At 36.9% G+C, this 25996-nt stretch overlaps 1 protein-coding gene across 1 annotated transcript in view; it reads right to left on the reverse strand.

The window, feature by feature from the left end:
- The window catches only part of LOC150080848 (peripheral plasma membrane protein CASK-like), a 669094-nt gene that overhangs the window by 459491 nt on the left and 183607 nt on the right, over window positions 1-25996 (reverse strand). The window contains exons 7-8 of the mRNA XM_090381386.1: window positions 19123-19245; window positions 10508-10591 (exon numbers count right to left, since the gene is read on the reverse strand). Of these exons, the coding sequence (XP_090237512.1) occupies window positions 10508-10591; window positions 19123-19245 (207 nt within the window). The remainder of the gene's footprint in view (window positions 1-10507; window positions 10592-19122; window positions 19246-25996) is intronic.

Raw genomic sequence — 25996 nt, forward strand, 5'->3', positions numbered from 1 at the left:
TAACAACTTCACTATATCGTAAACTGATGTACTCAGACCAGTATACTAATTACAGGTCAAGTCATGCTCCCACACACCACAACAGTATTATTTGCACACTCGTGAACAAAGCATGGTCACATATTTAATCAGAAACAGAAAGATATAATAAAGAAATAAGCCAGAATTGCCGTCCAGAGATATGACTTTCCTGAAGAAAAAACAAATTACTAGGAGTTGTTTTTAACCAAAAATGTCGAGTTTCCCCATTACACATCCCTGCATCAGATTGAACTGAGCTTCCAGTATGACTTTTACATTCATTTCTATTGGGGTCCTCAGAGTTACAATATTAATACTGTGCAGGTTCTGGTAAAAAAAGTACAAACTGTGTATCCTCCTTTAAAAAATCCTATTTCAGTAATGTAAAAAAAAAAAAAAAAAAAAAAAAGTTTTTTTCCTGTATTCAAATCCCAATATTGATACTAAAATACCAGTTTTTCGGTACTAATTTAAAAAATAATTATCCATTGATTTATTCGCATAAAGGTTATAAAATCGACAACAATAAATCATTAATACTGCTGAATTTGCAAATGAGGAATGGTTACACACACACAGTACAAATGCAACAGAAATCTGAAAACACCATGAAAGATATAAAACCTGTAAGATATAAAATTTTTACAAATATATTTCTTTAGTAAGTATAGTGTGTGTGAAAGTAAAGCAGTTAAGGAATAACGAAAACATTGTTATGGAAATATTTCCATTAGTGGCAGTAGGCCTGGTAGGGCAATAAGGAATATGGTGAACAATGGTATGGCAGGTGCAGGAGGGTTAAAATTAAAAGCTTCTGAACAATAGTTTAATCCCTCTATTACACCGCTACTTGAGGATGTGACACCTAGTGCATTTTGGGAAAGGGTGGCAGTATGGAGCAGTTCAGAGGTATTGTGAACAGATGATCGATCTAGAGGTAAAAGATGAAAGCATTTCGTTGAGTGGGAAAAATATTCTATTTTTCCCACCAAAGGAAGAAGAGTGAGTTTAAAGAATAACACCGTGATTGGGTCAGGTTTAAATCAGATAGGGAGAGATAAGTAAATGCATGCAAACCCCTCTGGAGTTTGCACATAAGCTTGTGTATAAAAAAGTAGTAAAAGGGGCGATGGTAACCTGCAATCAAATCAATTATAAATAAATAAATGAGAAGAAAATAAACAAGGTGCTCGCACCAAAATAGGGGTTTATGGTTGTTGTTTGCAGGGTTTGCAGACTTCCAGTGGAAGTTCTGGATTCATTTCGCATCCAGCCACAGATAAGTATGTAGGTTACTTACTACTCTGTGTGTCAGTATATAGTGAAGGGTTCCGCCAGGCATGTTCCTATGCAAGAATTTAATCTGGAAGTTGAATAACAAGCCGGTCAGATAGTGCATTGGCTTCTACTACTGCTGTGTTAATTTCCTTAGTATTAACAGAGAACTGTTCTCGAAATCCCGAAATGAGCAGTATTGGAAGAGCTATACAGCAGAGATGCAGAGTTCAATTAAGGAGAGAGAGAGAGAGAGAGAGAGAGAGAGAGAGAGAGAGAGAGAGAGAGAGAGAGAGAGAGAGAGATCACTGCACTCCATGGAAGGAACCCGCACAAAAGAATCCCACCGTGAAAGAGAAGAAAGGTAAGTCCTCTGAACTGTGTTGTTTTGGAAATGGTCCTTAGATAAAGTCGGAGATTATTTTAGAGTAAGGTTGAAGTTGAAGAAACACGAGAAATAAGGAAATGTTTAGTATTGAGTTGGTTTATTGGTTGAAGTTGTAAAGAAAATTTATATTGCTAAATTAAGAGACATTACAGGGAATTGTTAGCATTAAGTTAGCGACTTATGGATTGCTGTTGTGAAGAAAATTGATATGGGTGATTAAGATTAAATTATTTAGTGTGTGAAGCTGTAGATAGAGTTGAGATTGTTAATTGAGAGAAATTTTATGGAAATGATAGCATGTATTAACAGATTAAATAAGAAAATTGAATAGATTAGATGTAAATAAACACCAGTTATGTATATACTTGTAAGTAGTTTTGTATGAAAAATGATTTTTGTTTTATATTTGTGTCATTGCTCTTGAGAAACTGACAGCTCATACAGCATATATATATGATATATAAGTTTGTATTAATACAAATGAATATTATTTATTTATTAATTAATTAATATAATATTAATACAATATATAATATATATATACTCATGTGGGAGGGGGAAAATCCCTCAGCTCCTGGGAATGCTCATTTTTTAACAGTCAGGTAGCTTGTGGGGAGCTGCTGTACAAAAATCATAACAATGGCCACCGACGGCGATACTAAAGTACAGGGAAATAAAAATTTATAAATAAATAAATACCCCCCCACACACACACACACTCAACTCAGATTGGGTATCCTCACCAAGCTTAAATGTCAATCCCTCTTTTTCGTTATTACGGATGTAGTGCCATAAAAAGTCAAAAAGGAAATATTTTTTATTTTTGATAAAAAGGAAATAAGATTTTTTGAAGATGAGGGAATAAGAGGGGAGTTCAACTGCAACTTGTCTATGACTATCCCAGTACAGAGCACCAACCAGCAGAGAATCCAAAAGGGCATTTTCTGCCGCTAATTAAATATGTACCAAAATTTTAAATCCAGTTTAAACGATAAAACTATTGAGTTTCTTAAGAGCTCACTTTATTCGGACAGATAGTGTGGACTCTTATTTTTTTGTTTTCAGAATAATTGAATAATTGTATGTTTAATCATTTTTGATAGAATATTTATTATTTAAAATGTGAATTCAAGTAATTACTTGTTTTTTTCCTTACTTTATTGCATCTAATTTTCGTCAAAATTTATTGCGATAATAAATGTTTTTTTTTTTTGAAATACCGGTATCATAAATTAAAAATACTGGTATTAAGATTTTGACCGGTATTGTGAGACCTATTAGAACCTATAGTACTTAGTACTGTGCATGGGTGAGACGTTGACAAGACAAAAGAAGATATTTGTTGACTTTAGACATGAACTTCTGTAGACTCTAATTTTCAGGAAATACCTATGAAGGATGTTCAAAAAAAGCAGTTGAATGAATAAACGAGGAAGATGAAAAGTTGGTTCTGTGAGTTTGAAGTTTGCAGTAAATGGAAGTTAGCTGGTGGCAGCACGTGTTCGGACTCTTTTAAAAGAGAGAGCTGGAATTATAGAAGCCAATCCAGAGAAACAGTGCCCGTGGAAGTATCTGTAGAAAAGGCATGCAGCAGATATAGAATGTCTATAAGACACAGAGTAGAGAGACACTGTTACAGATGAGTCATTAATTAATATAATTGCCCTCTTCTGAATGGGATCTAGAAGCCTGAGGTTTTGGGGGCACCGCCCCCAGATGTGGGAATAATATTCCATGTTAGGGTGGATTTGCGATTTGTACAGATTGAACAACTGTTTGGAAGAAAAGTAACGCCGATAAAGAAAAGAGAAAATCAAGTTTTTTAGATGCAGAGGAAGCAATATTTGTAATGTGCTTCAGCCAAGAGAGATTAGAAGTCAGAGTAATCCCCAAAAGAGATATAGTATCTTGCCTAGAAATTGGAGTGTCATCAAAGATAAGCATACGAGCAGAAGAATCCTTTTTGCAAGATATAAGATGGGACTGAGTTTTGTTAGCACTGAAACCAACTAAGTTGCCTTTGCCCCAATGGGGAATTAACTGGAAATCGGCAATTAAGGAATTGGGAGCAGATAATCGAGAAGTTGAAGCTGATCGAGGAGAGCAAGGTTTCTCAAACTGGAAAGTAGAATGCAATGTGCTGTTATCGGCAAAACTATGGATAGGATTTCTGGTCAATGGAAGAAGGTCATTAATATACAAGAGGAAAAGAGTGGGGGAAAGAACTGAACCTTGGGAAAACACCAGCATTAGTGGAGAAGTTAGAAGACAGAGTGCCATCTACCATCACCCTCAGTGAGCGATAAGAGAGAAAACTAGATAACCAATTACAAAAAAAAGTTGCAAACCATAAGTTGGAAGCCTGTTTAAAAGCAAATTTCCAAACAGAAGGTAAAAAACACCTTTGAAATAAAAAAAGGCAGCAAAGAACAGGAGTAAGTTCAAGAGCACAGGTTTTGAGAACAAGTGGAAAAATACCATCAAGACCTGGAGCTTTCTTAGCATCAAGATTCCTCAAAATCCTTCTGACATCCTTTTGATGGAAGACCACAGGAGGCATTGAATGGAGCTTGTTGGGAATGGTGGCAGGTGTTTGACCAAGATCATTAATATATGAGTTGGAAATAAAATGGGATGCTAGCAGGTCGGCTATATACTCGGCTGAAGAGACAATAGAATCATCTGGTTTTGCCAGAGATTTGAGCAGAGATGAGCAAAAGTTGCAGCCAATAGCTTTGGCAAGAGACCAGAATGCTCGGCTACCATTAGGGCAAGAAGCAAGTTTTCTACTCTTGGCCTGCTCAAAATCTAGTTTTTACTGATTAATAACTGCTTTATAATTGTTGCAGCTCTGGTGTAAGCAAAATGAGACTGAAGAATTGGAAGCAAACCAACTAAGATATGCAACATTATTCTCTTGAAGAGCCTTAGCACAGTTATTGGAAATCAATGGTTTAGATAAAGGACAAGATTTTAAAGTGTCGTGTGGTATAAAGGATTTCATTCCTACAAGAATAATTTCACTAACACGATCTGAGCAAAAGTTGATATTCATCAGAAGTTTCGAAACAGTAATCTGACAAAGGAAAAGAAATCTCGCAGGTCATCCTATTTAGCATTAGCATCAGCATTAGCATTAGCAAGGGCACATGATGCAAGAAAGCAAGATTATATACAATTAGCCAGAGAAGAAAAAAAAAAAACCTTCTCATTTCTCCCATCCACTCGCTCCAAATGTTTGTCTAGTTCTACCTTGAATCTGTTTAAGCTATCAACTTCTACAATGACAGATGGAACTTTGTTCCAGCAATCAACCACCCGCTGGCTAAAGGCAAACTTCTGCCCATCTTACGTACAACCGTCTTTCCGCAATTTAAATTTATGCCTTCTCAGGCAATTATTCTGTGCAAGAGGGAGAATCCCATCAGCATTGAGCAGGTTGTATCATCATCATCATTGAGCAGGAGAATCCCATCAGCATTGAGTAGTTGTATAAAACCATTCAAGGCTTTATACAACTCAATCAGATCACCTTGCAGGTGTATAGTCTCCAGACACTGTAATTTGCAAAGCTTAAGCCTTTCTTCATAAGAGCAACCCTTTGTTCCATTCACTAATCTTGTTGCCCTTCTCTGTACTTGTTCCAACAGCTCTACATCCTTCTGTAAATGAGGCCTCCAGACAGCATACAGTACTCAAGGTGTGGCCTGACCATTGCCTTATACAAGGGGATAATCACCACCTTATCCCTGCTAAAAACATCTCTGTATATCAATGACAAGACACCATGAGCTACTCTTGCAGACTGTCTGCACTGTTAAGAAATATTTATATCTGTCTGCACAATTACCCCCCAGGTCCTTTTTGCTCTCTACCACTGTCAGTGTAGTACCACACAGTTGATAAGTTACTGTGGAGTTACTGCTTCCCATACGCAATACTTTACACTTGTCAATGTTAAATTTCAGTTGCCACCTCTCAGCCCATCTGCTCAACTTTTCTAGATCCTGTTGCAGCAACGTACTTTCATTGCTGTCATTATATTCATCAATACCTTCATGATATTGATGAAGGTATATCAGGCTTAATGTCGAAGTTTGCAGATGATACAAAGGTTGGCAGAGTTGTTAGTGACAGTAATGGCAGTGTGATACTGCAACAGGATCTAGATAATTTGGGTAGATGGGCTAAGAGGTGGCAACTGAAGTTTAACCTTAACAAATGCAAAGAACTGCATATGGGTAGAAGTAACCCCAGAGAAACGTACCAACTGTTAGGTTGAATAAATTTAAGGAAGAACTGGCAAGGCATTTGGAGGGAATAGTGTGATTTTTTTTTTTTTTTTGGCTGATGCTGCATAAGCTCATACACTTGCTTTCTGGCATCAAATGCCACTACTACTACTATTAGCAACCCTGCCGACCTTTGTATCGTCTGCAAACTTGGACATTAAGCCTCATATACCATCATCAATATCATTAATGAATACAGAAAACAACAATGGACCCGAAACTGAACCCTAAGGGCTCCACTAATAACACTCCCACTCAACAATCCCTTTATCCAATGCAACACTGCTGCAATTTGTGCAGCAGTCTTCCATGTGCAACAGAATCAAAAGCCTCTCTAAGATCCAAATATATGATATCAAAATTATTCTTTGCATCCACTTCGTTTGTGACTACATCATAGTATCCAATCAAATTGGTCAGACAAGACTTTTGCTTAATAAACCCATGCTGTGTCTGAGCTATAACTGAAGTCTTGTCTAGATGATCCCGCAATGCTTTTTAACCATTGCCTCCATTAATTTCCCTGGAACAGAAGTTAAACAGGTCTGTAATTACTAGCATATCCCTTTGATCCTGCTTTGTGGATTGGGGTCACGTTTACACAATTCTAGTCTATGGGTACCTCCCCTGAGTCCAAGGAAGCTCTCATAATTAAGACTACGGATCTGCTTACTTCCTTTGCTGCCTCCTTTAATATAACTGGATAGATTCCATCCACCCCCAGGTGCCTTTCTTATGTTTATCTTCAACAATTTCTCCTCCACTTTACTCTCAGTTTTTAAAAGATTATCTAACTTACTGCCAGAGTTTAATACACATGTGGCATTCCCGTACCTGAATAACTCCTCATGTGTAAATGTAGATGCAAAATATTCATTTAGTTTGTTAGCTACCTGAGCAGGATCATCAACAGTTGAACCATTGATATCAAGTGGACCAATTTTATTCATCCCCTCCCTTCTAGAATTTACATAAGTAAAGAACTCTTTGCTGTTTTTCTTTGCATCCTTTGCCAAAGCTTTCTCGTAATCTGCCTTTGCCTGCCTAACCTCCTTTTTGACTTGGTTACAGACCAGCTTGTATCTACCATAGGCTTCTGTTCACCTGTTAATTTATATGTACCCATGCATTTTTCTTCTCTGCCACATGTCTAATTAGTTCATCTGACATCCATTTAGGCCTAAATCTTTAACAATATTTCCTAGTTGGTAGAAAAAGCCTAGTAGCTTCCGAGGTTATTTCTTTGAATACTTCACATTTTGAATTGGCTGTTGGTAAAATCATCAGTTGGTCCCACATATAGAATTTAAATACTGTCTCAGACCACCGTATACGCCTTTACGAAAGCAAAAACCCTTCCCTTTACCGATGATGTTAGTTACCTCTTTGAGTGAATCCCAGTTTGTCACACAGTGATCACTGATAATACTCTTGATAATCAAATCAAGAGTATTACTCACTCTAATTGCCTCCGGAACATGCTGCTGTAGAAAGTTTAAGAGTTCGCAATTAATTGATTTCTCCATTACATTAGATAGAGTAGAACTAATTGCAATGGGATGATAATTAGATGGGACAGATTTGTCCCTCTTTTTAGAAACTTGCTGGATAGGAGCTAATTTTCAAACAGAAGATAAAAAACACCTTTGAAATAAGAAAGTGAAAAAAGGTGGCAAAGAACAGGAGTAAGTTCAGGAGCACAGGTTTTGAGAACAAGTGGAAAAATACCATCAGGACCTGGATCTTTCTTAGCATCAAGATTCGTCAAAATCCTTCTGACATCCTTTTGACGGAAGACCACAGGAGGCATTGAATGGAGCGTGTTGGGAATGGTGGGAGGTGTTTTACCAAGATCATTAATATATGAGATGGAGAGGGGAGGAGACATGAGCAAAAGTAGTGGCCAATAGCTTTGGCAAAAAGCCAGAATGCTTGTCTACCATTAGGGCAAGAAACAAGTTTTCTGCTCTTAGCCTGTTCAAAAATTAAGTTTGGACTAATTAATAACTGCTTTTCAATTGTTGTGGGCTCTGGTGTCAACAGAAAATGAGACTGAAGCAAGCCACTTACGATATGCAGCATTCTTCTTTTAAACAGCCTTAGCACATTTATTGGAAAACCACAGTTTAGATAAAGGACGAGATTTTAAAGTGGAGTGTGGCATAAAGGATTCCATTCCTACAAGAATAAATTCACTAACACAATCTGAACAAAGTTGGCATCCATCAGAAGTTTTGAAAAAGTAATCTGACCAAGGAAAATAAATCTCGCAGATCATCCCATTTTGCAACCTTGTAATGCCAAACAACATGAGGTTGGGAATAGCCATGAGATAAAGGCTGCATTGGAGAAGAGACAACCACCAAGTTGTGATTTGAGGTTCCTAAAGGACCACTCACTTTGACCGTGTACTTAGAAGGGTTGTTTGTGAGAAAAAGGACAAACGTGTTAGCTGTATAATTAGAATGGTGGCAGATAAATGAGTAATCTGTGCGAGCTAATTAATAATTGCAAAAGCCTCAGTATCTCAACCAGCTGGGTCTGTGTGACTAGAAAAACAGAAGTCAGCTGAAGTTGTGAACATTAAAATTACCAAGGAAAATTAACTAACTGTTAGGAAAGTTGGACTGGAGAAAATCAAGTTGCAGAGAGAGGAAGTCAATGAGTTCCAAGTGATTAGTAGAGTTGGTAGAATGGTACAGACATCAACAGATAAATTTTTTACAGACTGGGATAGAGAGATTTTAAGTTAGATAAGATCGAAAAGAGGAGATTCCAAATTACCAAGTCTCTGACAGGGAATATCGGAATGGACATGTGCGCAAGTAGTACCTTTGAGGTGAAAGGAATCATACAGGGTACTAGATGATTCATCAAACGGTGCAATACCACCACTTTGCTTATTAGAGGCTTGAAGTGGTGGAACCCATGTTTAGTCTCCAGAGCTAAGTTCCAGTCAACCCTTCCCCATCTCTTCCATCATGCAGCGTGATTGATGACTTTTGAGATTATAATGAACATCATGGTGAGATCCAATCTTGCTTACATTCCAAGAGTACAGCTCTAAAACGGTATTCACAGGTCGGCCGCTAGTTAGTACACTGGAACGAACCTATTGGTAACTCTCTAGGAGGCTTCTGGATCAGATATATAAAAACAATGTTTTTACACCTATATTATATAGATAATATAGGTGTAATATTATCTTAAAGGAAAAAACTACGATAGTAGTGTAAAAGGCATCATTTCAACTGTACCTCATATTGTGCTCATCCTTCACAACGAGTTACCATGTATTGCACTACCTTGAATAAGTAACATTTACTTCTTCTCATTTGTTGTTGTTGTTATTTGGTTTTTAGGAGCATTAGCAACTAAGGCCATATTGCTCCGGGAATATGCAATGGTCATTCCCTGACCTTTCCGCGTCCTCTGTATTTGGTGGTGATGGGCTCGAACCCCGGTCTGATCAAGAAGTGTGTGCTACGCACTGCTGCTCGTTCCCACCTGGCTACAGAGGCACCTGTTCTGATTGGGCAGCACCACCACCAAGATGGCACCGTTTCAAGGCAAGTTGGCCTTTTATCGGTGGGTGGGCAGGCACCCTGGTATTGCACACATGACAACCAAGTTGTGCAGATAATCCCACAATAAGAGAGAGATGCCAAAAGATGTATGTGAAAATGTTTAAGAATACTTGAAACAGTATTCTTAAACATTTCAAACATCTCAAACATCTCAAACAGATTTGGAGTTACTGTCGTTTCTTTTCTTCTTCCACTCCTGCTATAACTTTCCCTCTACTTTTTGCTTTTCTAAGTGTAACAGGGATAAGTAGATAGTAGAGTTATTATCCCACACGTATACAAACTAGCCTTGAAACAGTGCCATCTGGGTGGTGGTGCCCAATGAGAATAAGTAACAATAGTCTTCTCTATTAGTGAAGCATTACTTATTCAAGGTAGTGCAATACATAGTAACTAATGAAGGATGAGCACAATATGAGATACAGTTGGAATTATGCCTGTTACAGTACTATCGTAGTTTTTTCCTTTAAGAGTTCTCTATGATGTTTTTACACCTATATTATATAGATAATTATCACTCTTAAAAATATTATGCCCAGTTGCATTTAGTCATACTTAAACATTATCACGTACACCTTTTTGGCATCTCTCAGGGTACCTGCTCACCTACCGATGAAAGGCCAACTACCCTTGAAACAGTGCCGTCTGGGTGGTGGTGGTGCCCAATGAGAATAAGTAATAGTAGTCTTCTCTATTAGTGAAGCGTTACTTATTCAAGGTACTGCAATACATAGTAACTCGTTGTGAAGGATAAGCACAATATGAGATACAGTTGAAATGATGCCTTTTACACTACTATCATAGTTTTTTCCTTTAAGGGTTGTCTATGGTGTTTTTACATGTATATTACCTAGATAATTATCACTCTTAAAAATATTATGCCCAGTTGCAGTTAGTCTTACTTAAACACAATTTATGTTCTCTTTCTTCTCAAAATTACTAACCTTCAGTTTTCTTCTTGCATTAAATTTCCTCATTTCTTCTACACTGAGAGGTAGATGATGTCTTGGGGCACAACGGTCTCTATCCTGAAAGAAGCATACTTCAAAATCATCATCATCACTTTTTTTTCCTTGAAGTAAATTCTGCTAATAAATCAGAAGGGAAGAATTTGTTTCTCTTTGCTTCTTTAAAGAATACTTTTGCAATCTCATTGTCACTAAGGAATTAATAACAGTAAGTTACATCTAATATTAGTAATAGTACAAAGACTTTGTTGTTAATACTACTGCATAACAATAGAAATAAATATAATAACTGATATGTTATATTATATTATCAACATTAAATGTAACTCAATAACTCAGGTTCTCAAATATACATTAGTTTACACTGTTTTCCATTTTTAAATTTTTTCAATGCCTCAAGTAACAATTATCAAAACTAATATTATCCTTAACACCCCATAGTTAGATACCATATAAATAACTTAATAATGCAGAAGCAAATTTATAATACACTAAATACTTTTATCAGATACGCCTAACTAATAACAAGTAGGCTCCCCTATAGTCTTCAGAATAGCTTGGATTCATCAAGGTATTTACTCAGAAATGTATCAAAAGCACGACACAGGGTTGCTCACCCATTCTGGCTCAATTGCTTCCCAGAGATATTGCAAACAAGAGATTTGGATCTCTGCTCTGAGGGGCTTCTTTTGCTTGATCAAACAGTTGCTCAATTAAATTAAAATCTGGTGACCAAGAATGAACCACAGTAAGCTGAAATAAATGATGTCCTTACCAGCAGAGATTCTTGGTCCCAAAGGAGGCTGCTGTAGTTTGTGACTACACTGTCGTGGAAATGGGAAATATATTGTGCAAAAAGTACAGATGGAATAGGAGCAGAATATATCTGCCAGGGGCTATAGTTGATGACATTATAGAGCAGCTATCATCTTTAAAGGAAACAAAAAGTGAATATTCCTGTACACATTGGTAATAATGATATCAATCTTCATGACATTCTGCTTCTCTTCGCAGTCTTTTAGACTGACTCGAGTCATGGTCATTGTTAGAAGCTTCCACTCTTGAGCTCAAAGGCTCTAAGTTTGGATAATAATTTTTATCCATGATCACTCCTTTTGGCCCTGGGGATTTGGGTTTACCACCCAGGTTACCGGCCTGCCACAGGGAGACAGGAACAGTGCCGCTTGGTGGCCAAGCGTAGAGTTAGTTAGTACGGCTAGCTAAATTATAGAAAAAGGTATTTGCCTTCTTCTGGGCTCTCTTCTTAGTGTTTTTAAGTAAGTAGAGCTACTTAACAGAAAAATTTAATTCTACGAGAAAAACAAGGAAAACTCTGTCACTTAGAGGAAAAACGCTTTATAAACACGCAAGAATCGCTTGGCCACGGAAACGCTTGGTACCCAGGGCCACTTAGTGGAGATTTCAAAGTTAATTTTGCATATACGCAATCCAAACCTTTTACTGTTTTCTTAGAAAATAAATTTGGCCTAATGTTAAATACTTCCAGATCTGTATCAACTACTAATCATGGAACTATAATTGATGCTGTGTTTCAAAGACATTTACACTCTTTACAATCTCAAGTGTATGTATTATATTTTAGCTATCACAAACCCATTGTAAGTAAATTACCTATTGAACATGTTTGTTTGTTTGTTTGTTATTTGGTTTTTAGGAGCATTAGCAACTAAGGCCATATTGCTCCAGGATATGCGGTGGTCATTCCCTGACCTTTCTGCATCCTCCATATTTGGTGGTCACGGGCTCGAACCCCGGTCTAATCAAGAAGCATGTGCTAAGCACTGCTGCTTCTTCCCACCTGGCTACGGAGACACCGGAGGATCTAGCAGGAAAAAGACAATATTGAAACCGATGTTTCAACATCGAACAAGACAAAAAAACAATGTTTTTTCGTTTTCTTCAGTTTATGTGAACCAGTGTCTGGCCCAATGTTGTGTGAAATAGCATTGAATTTTAATCGAAAATTAAGAGGTAATGAAGATTTTAAGTCAAGCACAGGTTGGCTGAAAAACTTCAAACCGAGACACGGTATGAACTAGACATTCAAGGCGAGAAACCTTCTAAAGACGAATTGGCAGTGGTATCCTTTAAAAGTAAGTTTGCTTCAATTAAGCAAATTACGAGAAAGAAAACGCTTATAATGTTGATGAGATGGGCTTATCGTGGAAAACAATACCGAGAAAAAATCCTAGTCACTAAAAGAAAAATGCCTGCAACAAGTTTTAAGATGAGAAAATAGAGAGTTACAATTGCTATTTTGGCAAAATGTCATTGGGACGAACAGATTGTCTGTGCTCGTTATCGGCAAGTTGAAAGAACCGAGAACATTTAAAAATCTTTTTAATTTTCCTGTTTTGTATAAAAATCATAAAAATGCATGGATGGCTGTTTCTGTTTTCCGAGATTAGTTTATTTTTTTTTTATTTAATTAATCTTAATTATTTAATTTAATCACGAGGTAAGATTAAATTTATTTATCTTACAGGAAAAATTATTCGAAAAATTTGGCTATCCGGAAGAGGTCGGACATCAGTTATTCTGGATAACTGACACTCTACTGTATTTCATTGTTTGTGAATTCCCTCGCCACTTAAAATTGAAAATAACATGTATATAAAATACACAAAATGTTTTACATTTTTCAGATCTTATAATATGGTTAATAAAAATCCCACTGTAAGGCGAATTGCAACAGCCTCTATGCTGGTTGTAAGTAGCAAGTTCTGTACTTGGGTCTGGTTGCCCACAAGGATAGCCACTCCTCCATGAGCAGGACCATCTGCAATTCTATCCTTATGAAAAATTGTGATGTTATGCATGGTGGGATCATCATTTGCCTTCAGATAAGTCTCCTGCAAGCAAAAGCAAACTGGCTCATGCTTTTGCAGGAGGGCCTGATCTCATCAGTATTTCACCAGAATCCACGACAATTCCATTGTAGGAATTTAGCCATTATTTTGGCTTGGTGGGTCCATCAGGTGGCTTCTGAGGTGCTGAGGGCTTACTTTTGTCAGTCTTGAATTTATCTTTTTTGGGGCAGAATGGACGCTGTCCCGTGTCCATTTCTTCCTCTGCAAAGAGTCCAAAGACTGATTCATAGGGTACCTCCATGTCCTCTACATCCATTATTTCTGTTATTACTGGTGGCTCTTTACCACTTTGTTTTGGTAGTGGTGGAGCACTAGGAGGTACGGATATAGGAGTGGCAGCTGACTGGGTTTTTTTGGTGGGCTTTTTGTGAACTCAATAAACAGCGTGCAATCGGAGTGAATGACTCTCTTGGTGGTACAGTCATCTCAGTTTGCGTACCGATAGTGCACTTTGCAGAAACCTTCTGAGCGTATGAAGGCTTCCCGCTATTTATTGGTTGTGTTTTCTAGCCTCTGGATAGGAGATTCAGCTCTGTTTTCAGTTTTTGAATCTCTTTTTCATCCTTCCACCGCTGGCATGCTCTGGAGTAGGCAGGATGTTCTTGTTGGCAATTTATAGATCAGTTTGGAAGCTGAACATTCCTTGCTCTCGTGGTCTTTCGCACCACATCAAAGCACAGGCAGGGTTACCACGACAGGCTGTTTGTGAGTGGCCGTATTTTTGGCATTTAAAACACCTCAGTGGGTTTGGAATATAAATCCTCACTGGGCAGTTTAAGAACCCTGCCTTGATGGAACTAGGAGACCGTGGAGTGTTAAATGTTTGGATGAGAACTCGGGTAGGGACGAGATTCCCATCCTTTCGTATTGATATTCTTTTGACAGCCGTCACTTCTTGTTCTTTCAATTCAGAGCAGATCTCTTCTTCAAAGACATGAAGAAGGTCCCACTCTGAAATGACACCTCATGAAGAGTTCAAAGTTTTGTGAGGGGTTACGTTGATAGGCTTTCAGGATTTTTCTGCCTGTTTCATAGTTTTAGCTTCGACCTAAATGTCGCCAGAACGCAGTCATTTTACAGATTTAGGTGATCCTGCCAACCCTTCTAATCCTTTCTGGATAAAGAAGGGTGACATCTTTCCAATTGACTGCTCTCCGGTCGAATAGAGAATAAGGAAAAGTGGTGTTACAGATGGTGTTTTATCCTCAGTTCTGGCTCTTTTGCCAGTGGTTGTCTGTGTTATCGTGTCGATTAGGTAGGGGCCTTGTTAGGGCCCCGGAAGAAGTAGAATTTAAATTACTCATATGAGTAAGATAAAAGTTTCAGATGCCCTAAGTACCTCACAGACCACAGAGCCCTACGAGGGGATGCCCACTCGTGAACTAGCAGGTACTGCATACCCGAATGGGACGCCAAGTTAGCTTAGGAGCACCATATCCACGTTTCCAATAAGCCTTGATCCCGTCCCAGGACGAAAGGAGGGGACAGGATCAAGGCTTATTGGGAGACTTATTGGAACACAGTTGACCCTAGCAGTAAGAACCACCCACCGATTGATCACAGTCGGGGCGGTCCGGGACCACCCGTCTTGTCGAAGCAGGGGCCAAAGTGGTATATTAAGGCTGGGCCCATCAACCACCAGGATCCCCCTTTCCGAATTCCATGGGTCGCGGTGCATGGCTGCACACGGTGGATTCCAATAATATAACCCTGGAACCAAGGTATGGGCATTAGATCTCAGTGATGCTAATCTGGAAACGCAGCAGCATCACTGGGAGGTCCCCTCACCATGTACAGGTGCCCACGTCGAGGGGTTTTACGAATGCACATATTCAGATTAGTTAAGATGTGATGGAACTGACTATGCCATTTCTCAAAGACAAAAATGGCTATGTAAATATCAGTAGGAAAAAATAACAACAAATACTTCAGACAGAATGTATCTAGTACTCCAGAAACACATATAACACTTCGCAGAGTGGAACCACTTATAATTGCACATACCTCTCTAAAGTGGATATTCCATCACAGAGTCGAAATAAAGTGTCCACTATGCACACATACTCTACTTTTCAGGTCAGCGTAGCCAGTTTCAATAACTGAACTGGAAAATTCACTGCAACATGTTGTGTACTCAGAGTTTTTTTTATTAATTATCACTTTGCATATTGGTGTTTCATTGTATTAACTTTTATAAATAACATGAATTTTGTTAAAAATGAATATAACTTGTTTTATTTAGAGCATTTCATTTTCCTTATGAATAATTATATCAGTTAATAATTTTAGTCCACACCCATTGTTTCTGCTCAAATAGAATTCTTTTTATGTAATAGGATTCAAAACCCTCCCTCCCTCTTTAAATTTCTGTATATAGCTCTACTACAGACAGCAATAAATTTGTTTTAAAATATTAACACACAATCAATGCAATGCAATGCATAGGAAAATTTCAACCAGTATTCCGGGGGGAGGGGGGGGACCTGCATACACAAAACAACTTTGATAAAACCTCCATATGGATGACCACCATTTCTCACTGCCATGTGAAAGCATTATGTATTAGCATGAAGGATTGCCATTTTCCCTTAGTCTTCTTCTTCAAGAGAAATGTTTCCATTTACAATGGGTTTCTTCAGCCTATAAGTTATTTTTTGGTAGGAATTTTTTCCTGCCATAAAGTGCAGTTTGCGGTGTCTTGGTGGATTAAACCTCGGGCTGTCATGCACTCCTGTACTCCATCCATCCATGGTCCTCCTAGGTCTCCCTCTTCTCCTTCTTCCAGGAGGTATCCATTCCAGGATAGCATTTGGAGATCAAGTTTTTTGCATCCATTGTACATGTCCATACCATGTTAAACACTTTTCTATGATAGTGTCAATAATTTCTGTTCATTTACTATTATTTATTTAGGTAACGTTAAGTTACTGACGTAGCCGAGTGGTCAGGAGTGCGAGTGCAGTAGCATATGCTCTTTTAGTGGTCCAGGGTTCAAGCCCGTGACTACAAAATACGATTAACATTTGTATTGATGATTTATTGTAAACTCCACTGACCTGGTGGCTGTGCTGGAGTATAAACAAGAACATTTTTTTTTTTTACCTTTTGGGCCACTGACAGAGTGTAGGTATCCAGGTGTCTTGGACTAACTAGAGTAGAGTGAGACAAACTGAAGCATACACCAATGTAAATTCAACATATTTAATATAAAGGTTTCAGGCATGGGATTATACATTATTTCTACAGATAATAAAGATAAATTACACAAAGAAAAATTTCTAGAGCCAGTAAACCCCTTTGGATGCACAATTACCAAAGTTTATACAAATTACAGTTCACAGCATGGATTATTACCAGTCCTCAGTGTTAATCTAGACATTAGATAGAAATTTCTTTTCTCTTTACAATTTAATAGAGTCATTAGCTAACAGGAACACAGAGTGCCTTTTTCTTAGTTCCAAATTAAGGTTGCTCTTCATTTTCAGGTAATATCCTTGATCTAGACATAATATGAATAAAGCGTACTTACAGTTAGTTTTCCCCTTCTCTGGGTTGGACCAGTTCTGTAATCTTAAGAAGATTTTCCATTTCGGGTTTTGAATTCCGAAGGGATTCCTTTCTCATGCTTCCTATTCTCCCTTGGACTATCAGATCAGAATTGTGTTGGCGGACCATCTGGTTTTCATAGCCTTTCGCATATCCTTAACTCAGCTAATCGAACTCCACTCAAAACTCACTAATTGCCTATCCTGCATATACTGATTTAATTATTATTGATCTATAACTCCTTACAGCATACTCCCTGGTACCCAACTACTACTACCCTTTCTTTTATCACCACCAAAGCCCTTATCGAAAAACCACTAACTCCTAGTCAAGAAGCTAAATACCAGTTATTAAAGTAATGTCAAGTATAGTCAAGTTTATTGATGCCAAAAATCCCCAAAAATTAAGTCTCAAAAACCGAATCCTGTGCTGTTTTTTTTTTTTTCTTTTTTCTTTTTGAAAGAAGTGTATTACAGCTGTACCATAAACTGAATCCTGTGCTGTTTTTTTTTTTTTTTTTTAATTCTAGTGACAGCATCTTTCAGTTTGTAAATTTTATTTCCTTGCTAAGTGATGTGTGAGAGTGAAACTGCATCAAACAGTTCAACTAAGTTTATAAATAATCCTTACCCTATTAATGATACTGTTCCACCTGCTCCATGAGAATCCATAGCCATCAAGGCTAATTAGTATTACTATAATAATACTGACCTTCACTTGCCTTCCTTGTAGATCCAATTTACCTACATACAATACATAAGATGCTCCTTACTGACACACATGAAAACATGCATGTGTGTCAATTACCCTTGAAAGTGTCCAGTCCAGGGAGATTGAAAATACAAAAGGAAACACAAATACCTATTAAAGTGTGCATTTTCTAACAGGTTAGATACATTATCTAACCGGTTTCTAATACTCTTGGCACGACTGAAGCCTTGTGTCCTCAACAAGACATGTTCCTAATAGAGGTGTTCCTATAATGATAAAGTTTCAGATAACAGAATTACAACTTTGAGACACTTTTCTAGATTTGTATTATTTTTTGTGATTAACATCACAAAAAATATCTTGCTAATAATTGCTAGTTTTGAACTCCTCATTTGTAGATATGCTGCTCTACTTGTATTTTAACACATTCACTTCTGCTTATATTTGAGAAAATGCAATCAGTGTTCTGTGATATTTGGAATGCTGAGAAATAACAATATTCTGAAATCCTCAGCATTCCAAAAATTTGGAAATAACAGCTGAAAGGTAAAAGTTTGGAATTCAAAATTAAAAGCAAACACTTAATCTTAGACCATGTAAATCAAAACAAACCTCAACATTTTATATAAAGCTAATCAATACATACAAAACACAAATAAAACTGCATACCAAACTATAAACAAAAACTAACCATTGCTACTAACAGCTGAGAGTTCAATCAGTGTGCCAACAGAATTAAGCAGTTATTAATTTCATGTACTTTTTACAGCACTCATTTTATTAACCAACCACCCATATATGTTATGGCACAGCACTTAGGTGCATTTTGATGTTTTCACATATAATGCTATAACATCATTTGTAGTACAATTTGATACTTATATGCATCGAACTCAGTAAAGATGTTATTAATTTTTGTATCAAGCACCAAATAGACAGGGATAACAATTCACAGAATGGAACCATTTACTGTTCCATAATATACTACTACTTTCAGGTTACTCTAAAGAAAAAGGTCACATAAACTGAGGTTCTAATTGTTCGTGGAGGCTAAATCATTATATAATGCTGACCTTGAAAATATAAAATGGCTCCAATTGAAATATTTGCTACATGGCAATTCAATCTTCCACGAAATGCTCAGAAACTCTCTCTCTTCCTCACTTAGCTGATAAAAAATATTTGAAGATCAGATCGGTTTTCCCCCCCCCCCAAACTTCTCTAAATGCATCAGTTTTCCCAAGAAATATGGCCCTGAGAAGGGGGCAATCAGAATGAAAGAAATTCACCAAAATAACCATCACATAACAAATTAAACAAGCAATATAGGCAGCTGTTAAATGGGTAGTAAACTGTGTTTGTATGCTGAAAAGCATATCTCTTGGCATTGCTGATATAAAATTAACTCTGTATTATTGGTAAAATGCAGCCCAAAGCTCTTACCATTAACCACCAGTGGTCCAATGAATCATCAACAGTTATTCTCTTTTCTGGATCTAATGTTAACATTCTCCTTACCAAGTCTTTTGCAAAATCACTAATGAAGTCCCACTGATATCCTGACATCTGCATTAACAGAACAAAAAAAAAAAAAAAATAAAATAAATTTATCAATGAAATACAAGAAAAAAATTTCAGTGGATTATATATATATATAACTAAACAATTAAAGAACAAAAGAAGAGAAAACAGCTATTTGAAATGGGGAACCAAAACGAAAATTTTTTGCTGTTTCTTTTCAATTAACATCAGAACTGTATTAGTTTATCATGAATTAAAGATGCTAGATTTCCAACTGAACCTTGCACATACAAGGCTAATTTGAATTTAATCAATAAAAAATAAAACCAATAAAAGAATATTTAAACTGCAGAGCATATTATTCAATTGATTAAGTATAGCATAGTAGGCATATATGACGAGTTGGTTCTGTCCAGTTTATGTGAACTTTTTAACAAAGTCTAAGATAAAAATAAATGACCATGATAAAACCCATTGGCAAAAGGCAATAAATTTCATATAGTTATAACTTGATCCTTTAAACTGGAGATGAAAAAAAGATCTTTGTCTCAGCACAGCATATTTTTAAAGTCACTGAACCATGGTTGCACATATCTAGTTATACTTATGGAAACAACATATAATCTGATTAATGTGTAAGTTGAAGCTTAAAAACATATGGCAGGTTATTGAAATCAGTAATGCTATTTACTTCATGCATAAAACCTGGCATTAATCCTACAATAGAGATGCTTCATTGTAGAACACTACTTTAAATGCAATTCCTTTACAAGTCAGACAGGAATATAGACAATATTTGCAGATACACAAATTATGAAGCGATTCCACCATATGAAAGTTTATTAAAAAATGTCATGACACGGGATGTGTAACCAACGAACCACATAGTGACAGGTCTAAAATGTTGGATGTTGTGATTGTAGATATCCAAGAATGACTATGGCATAGTCAGAAGAGTTCGCTCTGAAAATTATCAAGAGTAATGGGTATTTCCCACAGTTTTGCCAAAAAGCTACTAAAGGGGTGTAGTGGATTTGCACTGGAGAGGGTTCATTTGTTCGCAAACTGAACCAGACAACAAAAAGACCATTATATACTTAAAGCAGTTCGAATAACACAAGACAGCAATGGAAATAAAAAGCTTAGACCACATAATCTTCACATACATTCTTCTTTCACCTAATCAGACATATCAATAGTCAAAACATGAAAATGTGCACAACAGAAGACCTATATACAATACATAAGATGCTGGTGCATTTCATGAAAGTTGGTGCATGGTGCGCTGTATTCTGATCAGTCCTATTTTCTATCACAAAAAGTCAACACTCAGTGATTTCTAGAATTCAGTGGGTCTAGAAATGCAACAGTTCAAACGACTACTTAAAATGAATAGGGTGAATTACAGGCCTGCAATTTTCTTCTTCTTCCTTTTTTTTAAATTTTATTTTGCATTAGAATTGTGAACTCTGTTTGTTGGCTTGGTTGCAGCTGTACTTGTTAATATGCCATTATCAAGTTTGGACCATGGGCAATGACTTGATATTTCAAGTCATTGCCCATGTGGACAATGACCCATGTGGACTGTGGGCAATGACTTGATATTTCAAGTCATTGCCCACAGTCCATAGCTCATAAGGTGAGAGGAGACTATAACTAACAGAAGAGAGGAGAATGTAACTATTTTCAGCCTGCTCACACATTCTTAGAGCTCTGCAGATATAACTTGGGGTATCTCATATTACAGATTAGTATTGACACATATGTAAATTCACACTGATCTGGTGACTACCCATTCTCTGATAAATTGGAAATACCGTCAAAAGCAATTTTAAGGGTGTTTGGAACCTTATTACAAATAAATGGCAATACAGTTTCCTGAAATGAATGCAGCTGATACGTAGTATGACACTGAATGTAAAGGCATTACATATGATAAATCAATGCTGCTGTGGAAAACAAATATATTTTTTATACAGAATTCAGGTTGTGAGCCTAGTATAGCAAAAGAACACATAACTTTATCATTTCTACTGTTTTATAAGAAAAATTACAATTTCAAATGTTTCTGTTTTATAACAGCTACAATAGGTTTCAAAAACTGAGCTTTAACATACTCTGATCCTATCATTAAATAACAAAGCAACAGTACAATTTTCATAATATTTCACACTGCGAGCAGGAAAAAAGATGCTAGGAAATGAAAGGCATTGATCTTGCAAAGTGTAAAGCCACCAAAAGTTGCCATATGCTGCACAATTAATAAGTACCATTTCTCTAAAACCAGAAGTATCATGTTACTTTTCATCCCATCAGTTGGAGGCTAGGCACTTTGTAAGTACAACATTTGACAACCCTGTGAATTATTTACACCTTTTAAAATCTCTCATATAAGATGAGATATCGCAGGATACACATCTTTATTTTAGTAGTAGTGGCAAATGATGCAAGAAAGCTAGTTCATATAGCATAAAAAAAAAAAAAAAAAAAAAACCACACACACAACACCCTCCAAGAATTTATCTAGTTATTCCTTGAATTTATTAAAATCATCCATTTCCAAAACAACAGATAAAAGCATTTCCAATAATCAACTGCCCACTGGACGAAAGCAAACTTCTTCACATCTATTGTGCAACCACTCTGAAAGAATATTTACTAATGCTATTGAGCAGTAATAGGGGGATTGGAAAACTGCTAGATTGGGAGGAGGGCACGGATATACAGACTAAGAGTTTAACTAGTGCCGCAGGTAGTGGTAAAAGTGATTCTTGCATTACTATTGGTACATGTAACAACCTGGAATGCAGGATGGCTGGGATTTCAGGCCTGCTGTGGATCATTATGGAACAAATGAATATATGGATTATGTTAAGGTAACTAAGAGTAAGAACATATGCATGTACTTACATGTAAACTAATGCTACACTAATGTAGACTATTGCATGTACACTAATGCTAGAAGCACTATACATAAATTTCATGAATTTCAAGTACTAATTAAGTCATCAAATGCAGACATCGTACGGATATGAGACACATGGTATCACTCAAACATAAGTGAGGCTGAATCTGAATATGGGGACTACTGTGCATCAGGAAGGGCAAACAGGACAGGAGACGTGGAGAGGTTATGCACTTAATTAAAAAAGAATATTAAATCCAAGGCAGTGCATCCAATCAACATGGGTGATCAAGAGCAATGCTGAGTCAGTTTAGTGTGATATAAGCACTGAAAAACAAAACTGAGAGTAGGAGTGTGTGTGCTTTAGGCCTAATGACTCTGATGAGTATACCAAACAGCCATGTAGGGAAATAAAGTGGACCAGCAAATTAGAATGTCTCATAATGGCCGATTTTTAACTCTCCAGATGATGACTGGAATTTGTGGGTTGGTCACTCCCACACTAGCAAGACTTCCATGGATTTCTTGGATGGCTGTTTTCTATAGTGGTATGTTAGAGAGGTAACAAGAAAAAAGTAATACTCTTGATATGGTTATCGACTGTGATTCTCATGCATTACGAATCTGCATGTAAAAGACCCAGTGGGTCTTTTACATGCAGTGATCACAGTAATCACAGTGGGTGGCAGTGATCACAGTATAGGTTATATCTTTAATTAAATTCCACATACTAATGTGGAATTTAATTAAAGATATAACTACTGTCGAGGGTAGAGGGAAAGGCTTTTGCTTTTGTAAGGGCAATTACAGAATTCTCAGACAGTTTTTAAATGTGTACAGTGGGACCAACTGATGATGTTACCATCAGAAAATGCTAAATGGGAAGTATTCAGAGAAGTAATCAAAGAAGCTACTAGGCTTTCCAAACTAACAAAGAATACCATTCATTCAAGTCTTAATCCTAAATGGATGTCACATTATTGAGACACATGGCAGAGAAGAAATATGCATGTGATGCATATGAAATATCAGGTGATACAGAAGCGTATGGTAGATATAAATTATTCTGTAATCAAGTCACAAAGGAGGTTAGGCAAGCGAAGTCAGATTATAAGAAGTCTCTGGCAAAGAATGCAAAGAAAAAAAGCAAAGACATCTATGATTATATTAACAAAAGAAGGAAAAGGTTGAATCACACTGGGCTGTGGTGGCTATGGATTAACTGTTGATGACCCAGCTCATATTGCAGGCAAAGTGAATAGGTATTTTGCATCTACATTCACACATGAAAAATTCTAGGGAAGGGGATGCCAGAAGTTTATAAAACACTAACGAGGAGCTAAATTACTTTGTGATAACTGAAAGGAAAGTGGAGGAGAAATTGTTGACTTGGGGCAAACGGCATTTTTCCAATTATATTAAACAAAGCAGCAAAGGAGGTAAGCAAACCCTTAGGCATAATTATGAAGGAATCCTTGGATTTAGAGAAGGGGCCCTATGGAGTGGAGAAGTGTAAATATATCCCCAATTCACAAAGGGGGAACAAAAAGCAATGGTAATTATAGGCCTGTTAGCTTAATATCTGTTCCAGGTTAAAGAAGTAAAGCAGGACCATGAAACATTCATCCATTAAATCCACAAAAGCCTTGCTAGTGTGCGAGTGACTAATTCACAAGTTGTAGTCAATATCTGGACAGCTAAAATCCCAAATTATAATACATTCTGATTTACTGGCCCATTCCATTTCTCTGTACAGTTTTCATTATATTGATCAGAGTCATTAGGCCTATAAAACACTCCTACTCTCATTTTTTATTTCCCCTAGAAATAGTATCACACCGAACTGACTCAACAATGTACTGGCCACCCATGTCAACTGGATTCACTGCCTTAGATTGGTGTACACATTGTACTCCCCAAATTCAAATTCTGCATCCCTTATATCTGAGTAGTGACACCACATCTGTGATATCCCAACAATGTCTGCATTTGATGTCTTGACCAGCACTTCAAAATTATTTACTATGCTTCTAGCACCGTCCTTCATGCACTTGTCATTAGTCTTAGTTACCATAACACAGTCAATGTTACTTACTTGTTCCATGATGACTCCCAGCAGTCATTGAAATTTCCAGCACCTTACTTTTCAAACTGCTACGTGTTCCAATAGAAGCAGTGCAAGAATCACTTTCACCTCTGCCTGTGGTTAGTGGTAATTTATTAGTCTGTGTAACACCCACCTAACACTGCCTCAAATCATTAGCAAATATTTTTGCACCCTTTGTATTTAAGTGTATCTCATTCCTGTACAAGGTCTATCCTGCTAACAAGCACAGACCACGGTGTGAAAAATTCTGTTCAATTAAGCCTTGAAAAATCACTCCATGGCCAAAATGATTGACAGGTCTCTCATCATGTACTCCCCCCATCATGTCTGGGCAGAATTGCAGACACTTTCAAATTTTATCCTAACTTGATTTTTTTTTTTTTTTTTTAATTGATCTGTACTTGTTAAGTAAGTCTGTCAATCTTCAACTCGTAATGTCATTAGTGCCAACCTGTACATTATTGTCTTTTGTGCCCTTAAAATATAATATCTGTGCTAAAATGTTATCAATTTTTGCCTCTGGTAGATATACCCTGGTTCTATTCCACCTATAATTTCTGCAGAACATATTTCCCTGACAATAATGTCACTGACATCAACTAGCCTTTGTGGTACCAGCATATTCTGCCTTCGGGGTTGCCACTGCATTGCCTGATGATCAGTGCAAGCTCTGGCATTGATGTTGGCAGTTGAGGGCTTGATGTGCCCCAATTTAAATCGTTCAAGGGCATCCACCCTGTTCTTCAAGCTCTAATAAAGGCCTATAATGACACTGAGTTGGTACATAGTATCGTCACACTCTTTATATCAAAGGCACACAAAGATATCCCCCTTGGCAATATCATGTAGCGTTCCAGATTGATCTGAAAATATTTACCCATAAGGCATAAAGGTAAATTTTTTATGTAAAACATCCTTAGGGGCATTAGCCAAGTAAATTTGATCAGTCACGAAAAATGTGTCATGGAAGTGATGTCATCTATGGCTTCCACAGATGACATCACTTCCGTGTCGTTCCTAATGCTCCCACCAATGGACTGTGCTGAGCACTCGCTAGTAGTGTGATTAGAGCATGTGATGCATTTTTTGTAACTAGTATGATATCGAGTTCAAGTGAACCAGTTTACAAAATTCAGATACCATTCGTTTGAATTTCTTCGAACTGCATTAGAAAAACACAATGAAACAAGAAAAAATGCGTGTGTACCTTGTACACATGAAAGATGTTTTATTTTATGTGAAAACATCCTTGGCTTAGAAGTTAGTGAAGCCATGACAATAGCATAATTACCCATTTGATTGTAGCTATTTGTTGAATAGTATGTATGCAACAATACAAGTATTTGTCATATGTATGCAACAATACAAATATTGGTCAACGTGTTGTGAAAGTAATGTCATCCACAGCTTCTGCAGAGGTGGTTTTCACACTCCCACCACTAGTCTGTGCTGAGTACTCACTAGTAGTTTGATTAGAGTGTGTGTGATGCAATTTTCGTGACCGGTACAATATCCTTAGGGAAAGGTTAGCAAAATCTAAGCCAATAGCCTAATTACCATTTGTTGAGTAGAATGATGACACAATATACTTCCTGCAGTAGTAACTGCAAGAAGTATGATTGTAACAATACAAGTATTTGTCATTATTTAAAATACTTATTTGTCATAAGTATTCGTTCTGTGATCATAATTCCTATAATAGTAACTGCAGGAAGTATGATTGCAACAATACAAGTATTTGTTATTATGAAAATTTTTGAATGTTCAATAAAATATTTACAATA

The sequence above is a fragment of the Mastigoproctus giganteus genome, chromosome 9 (assembly GCF_048544385.1).
Source record: "Mastigoproctus giganteus isolate SK-2022 chromosome 9, ASM4854438v1, whole genome shotgun sequence".
Lineage (NCBI taxonomy): Eukaryota > Metazoa > Arthropoda > Arachnida > Uropygi > Thelyphonidae > Mastigoproctus > Mastigoproctus giganteus.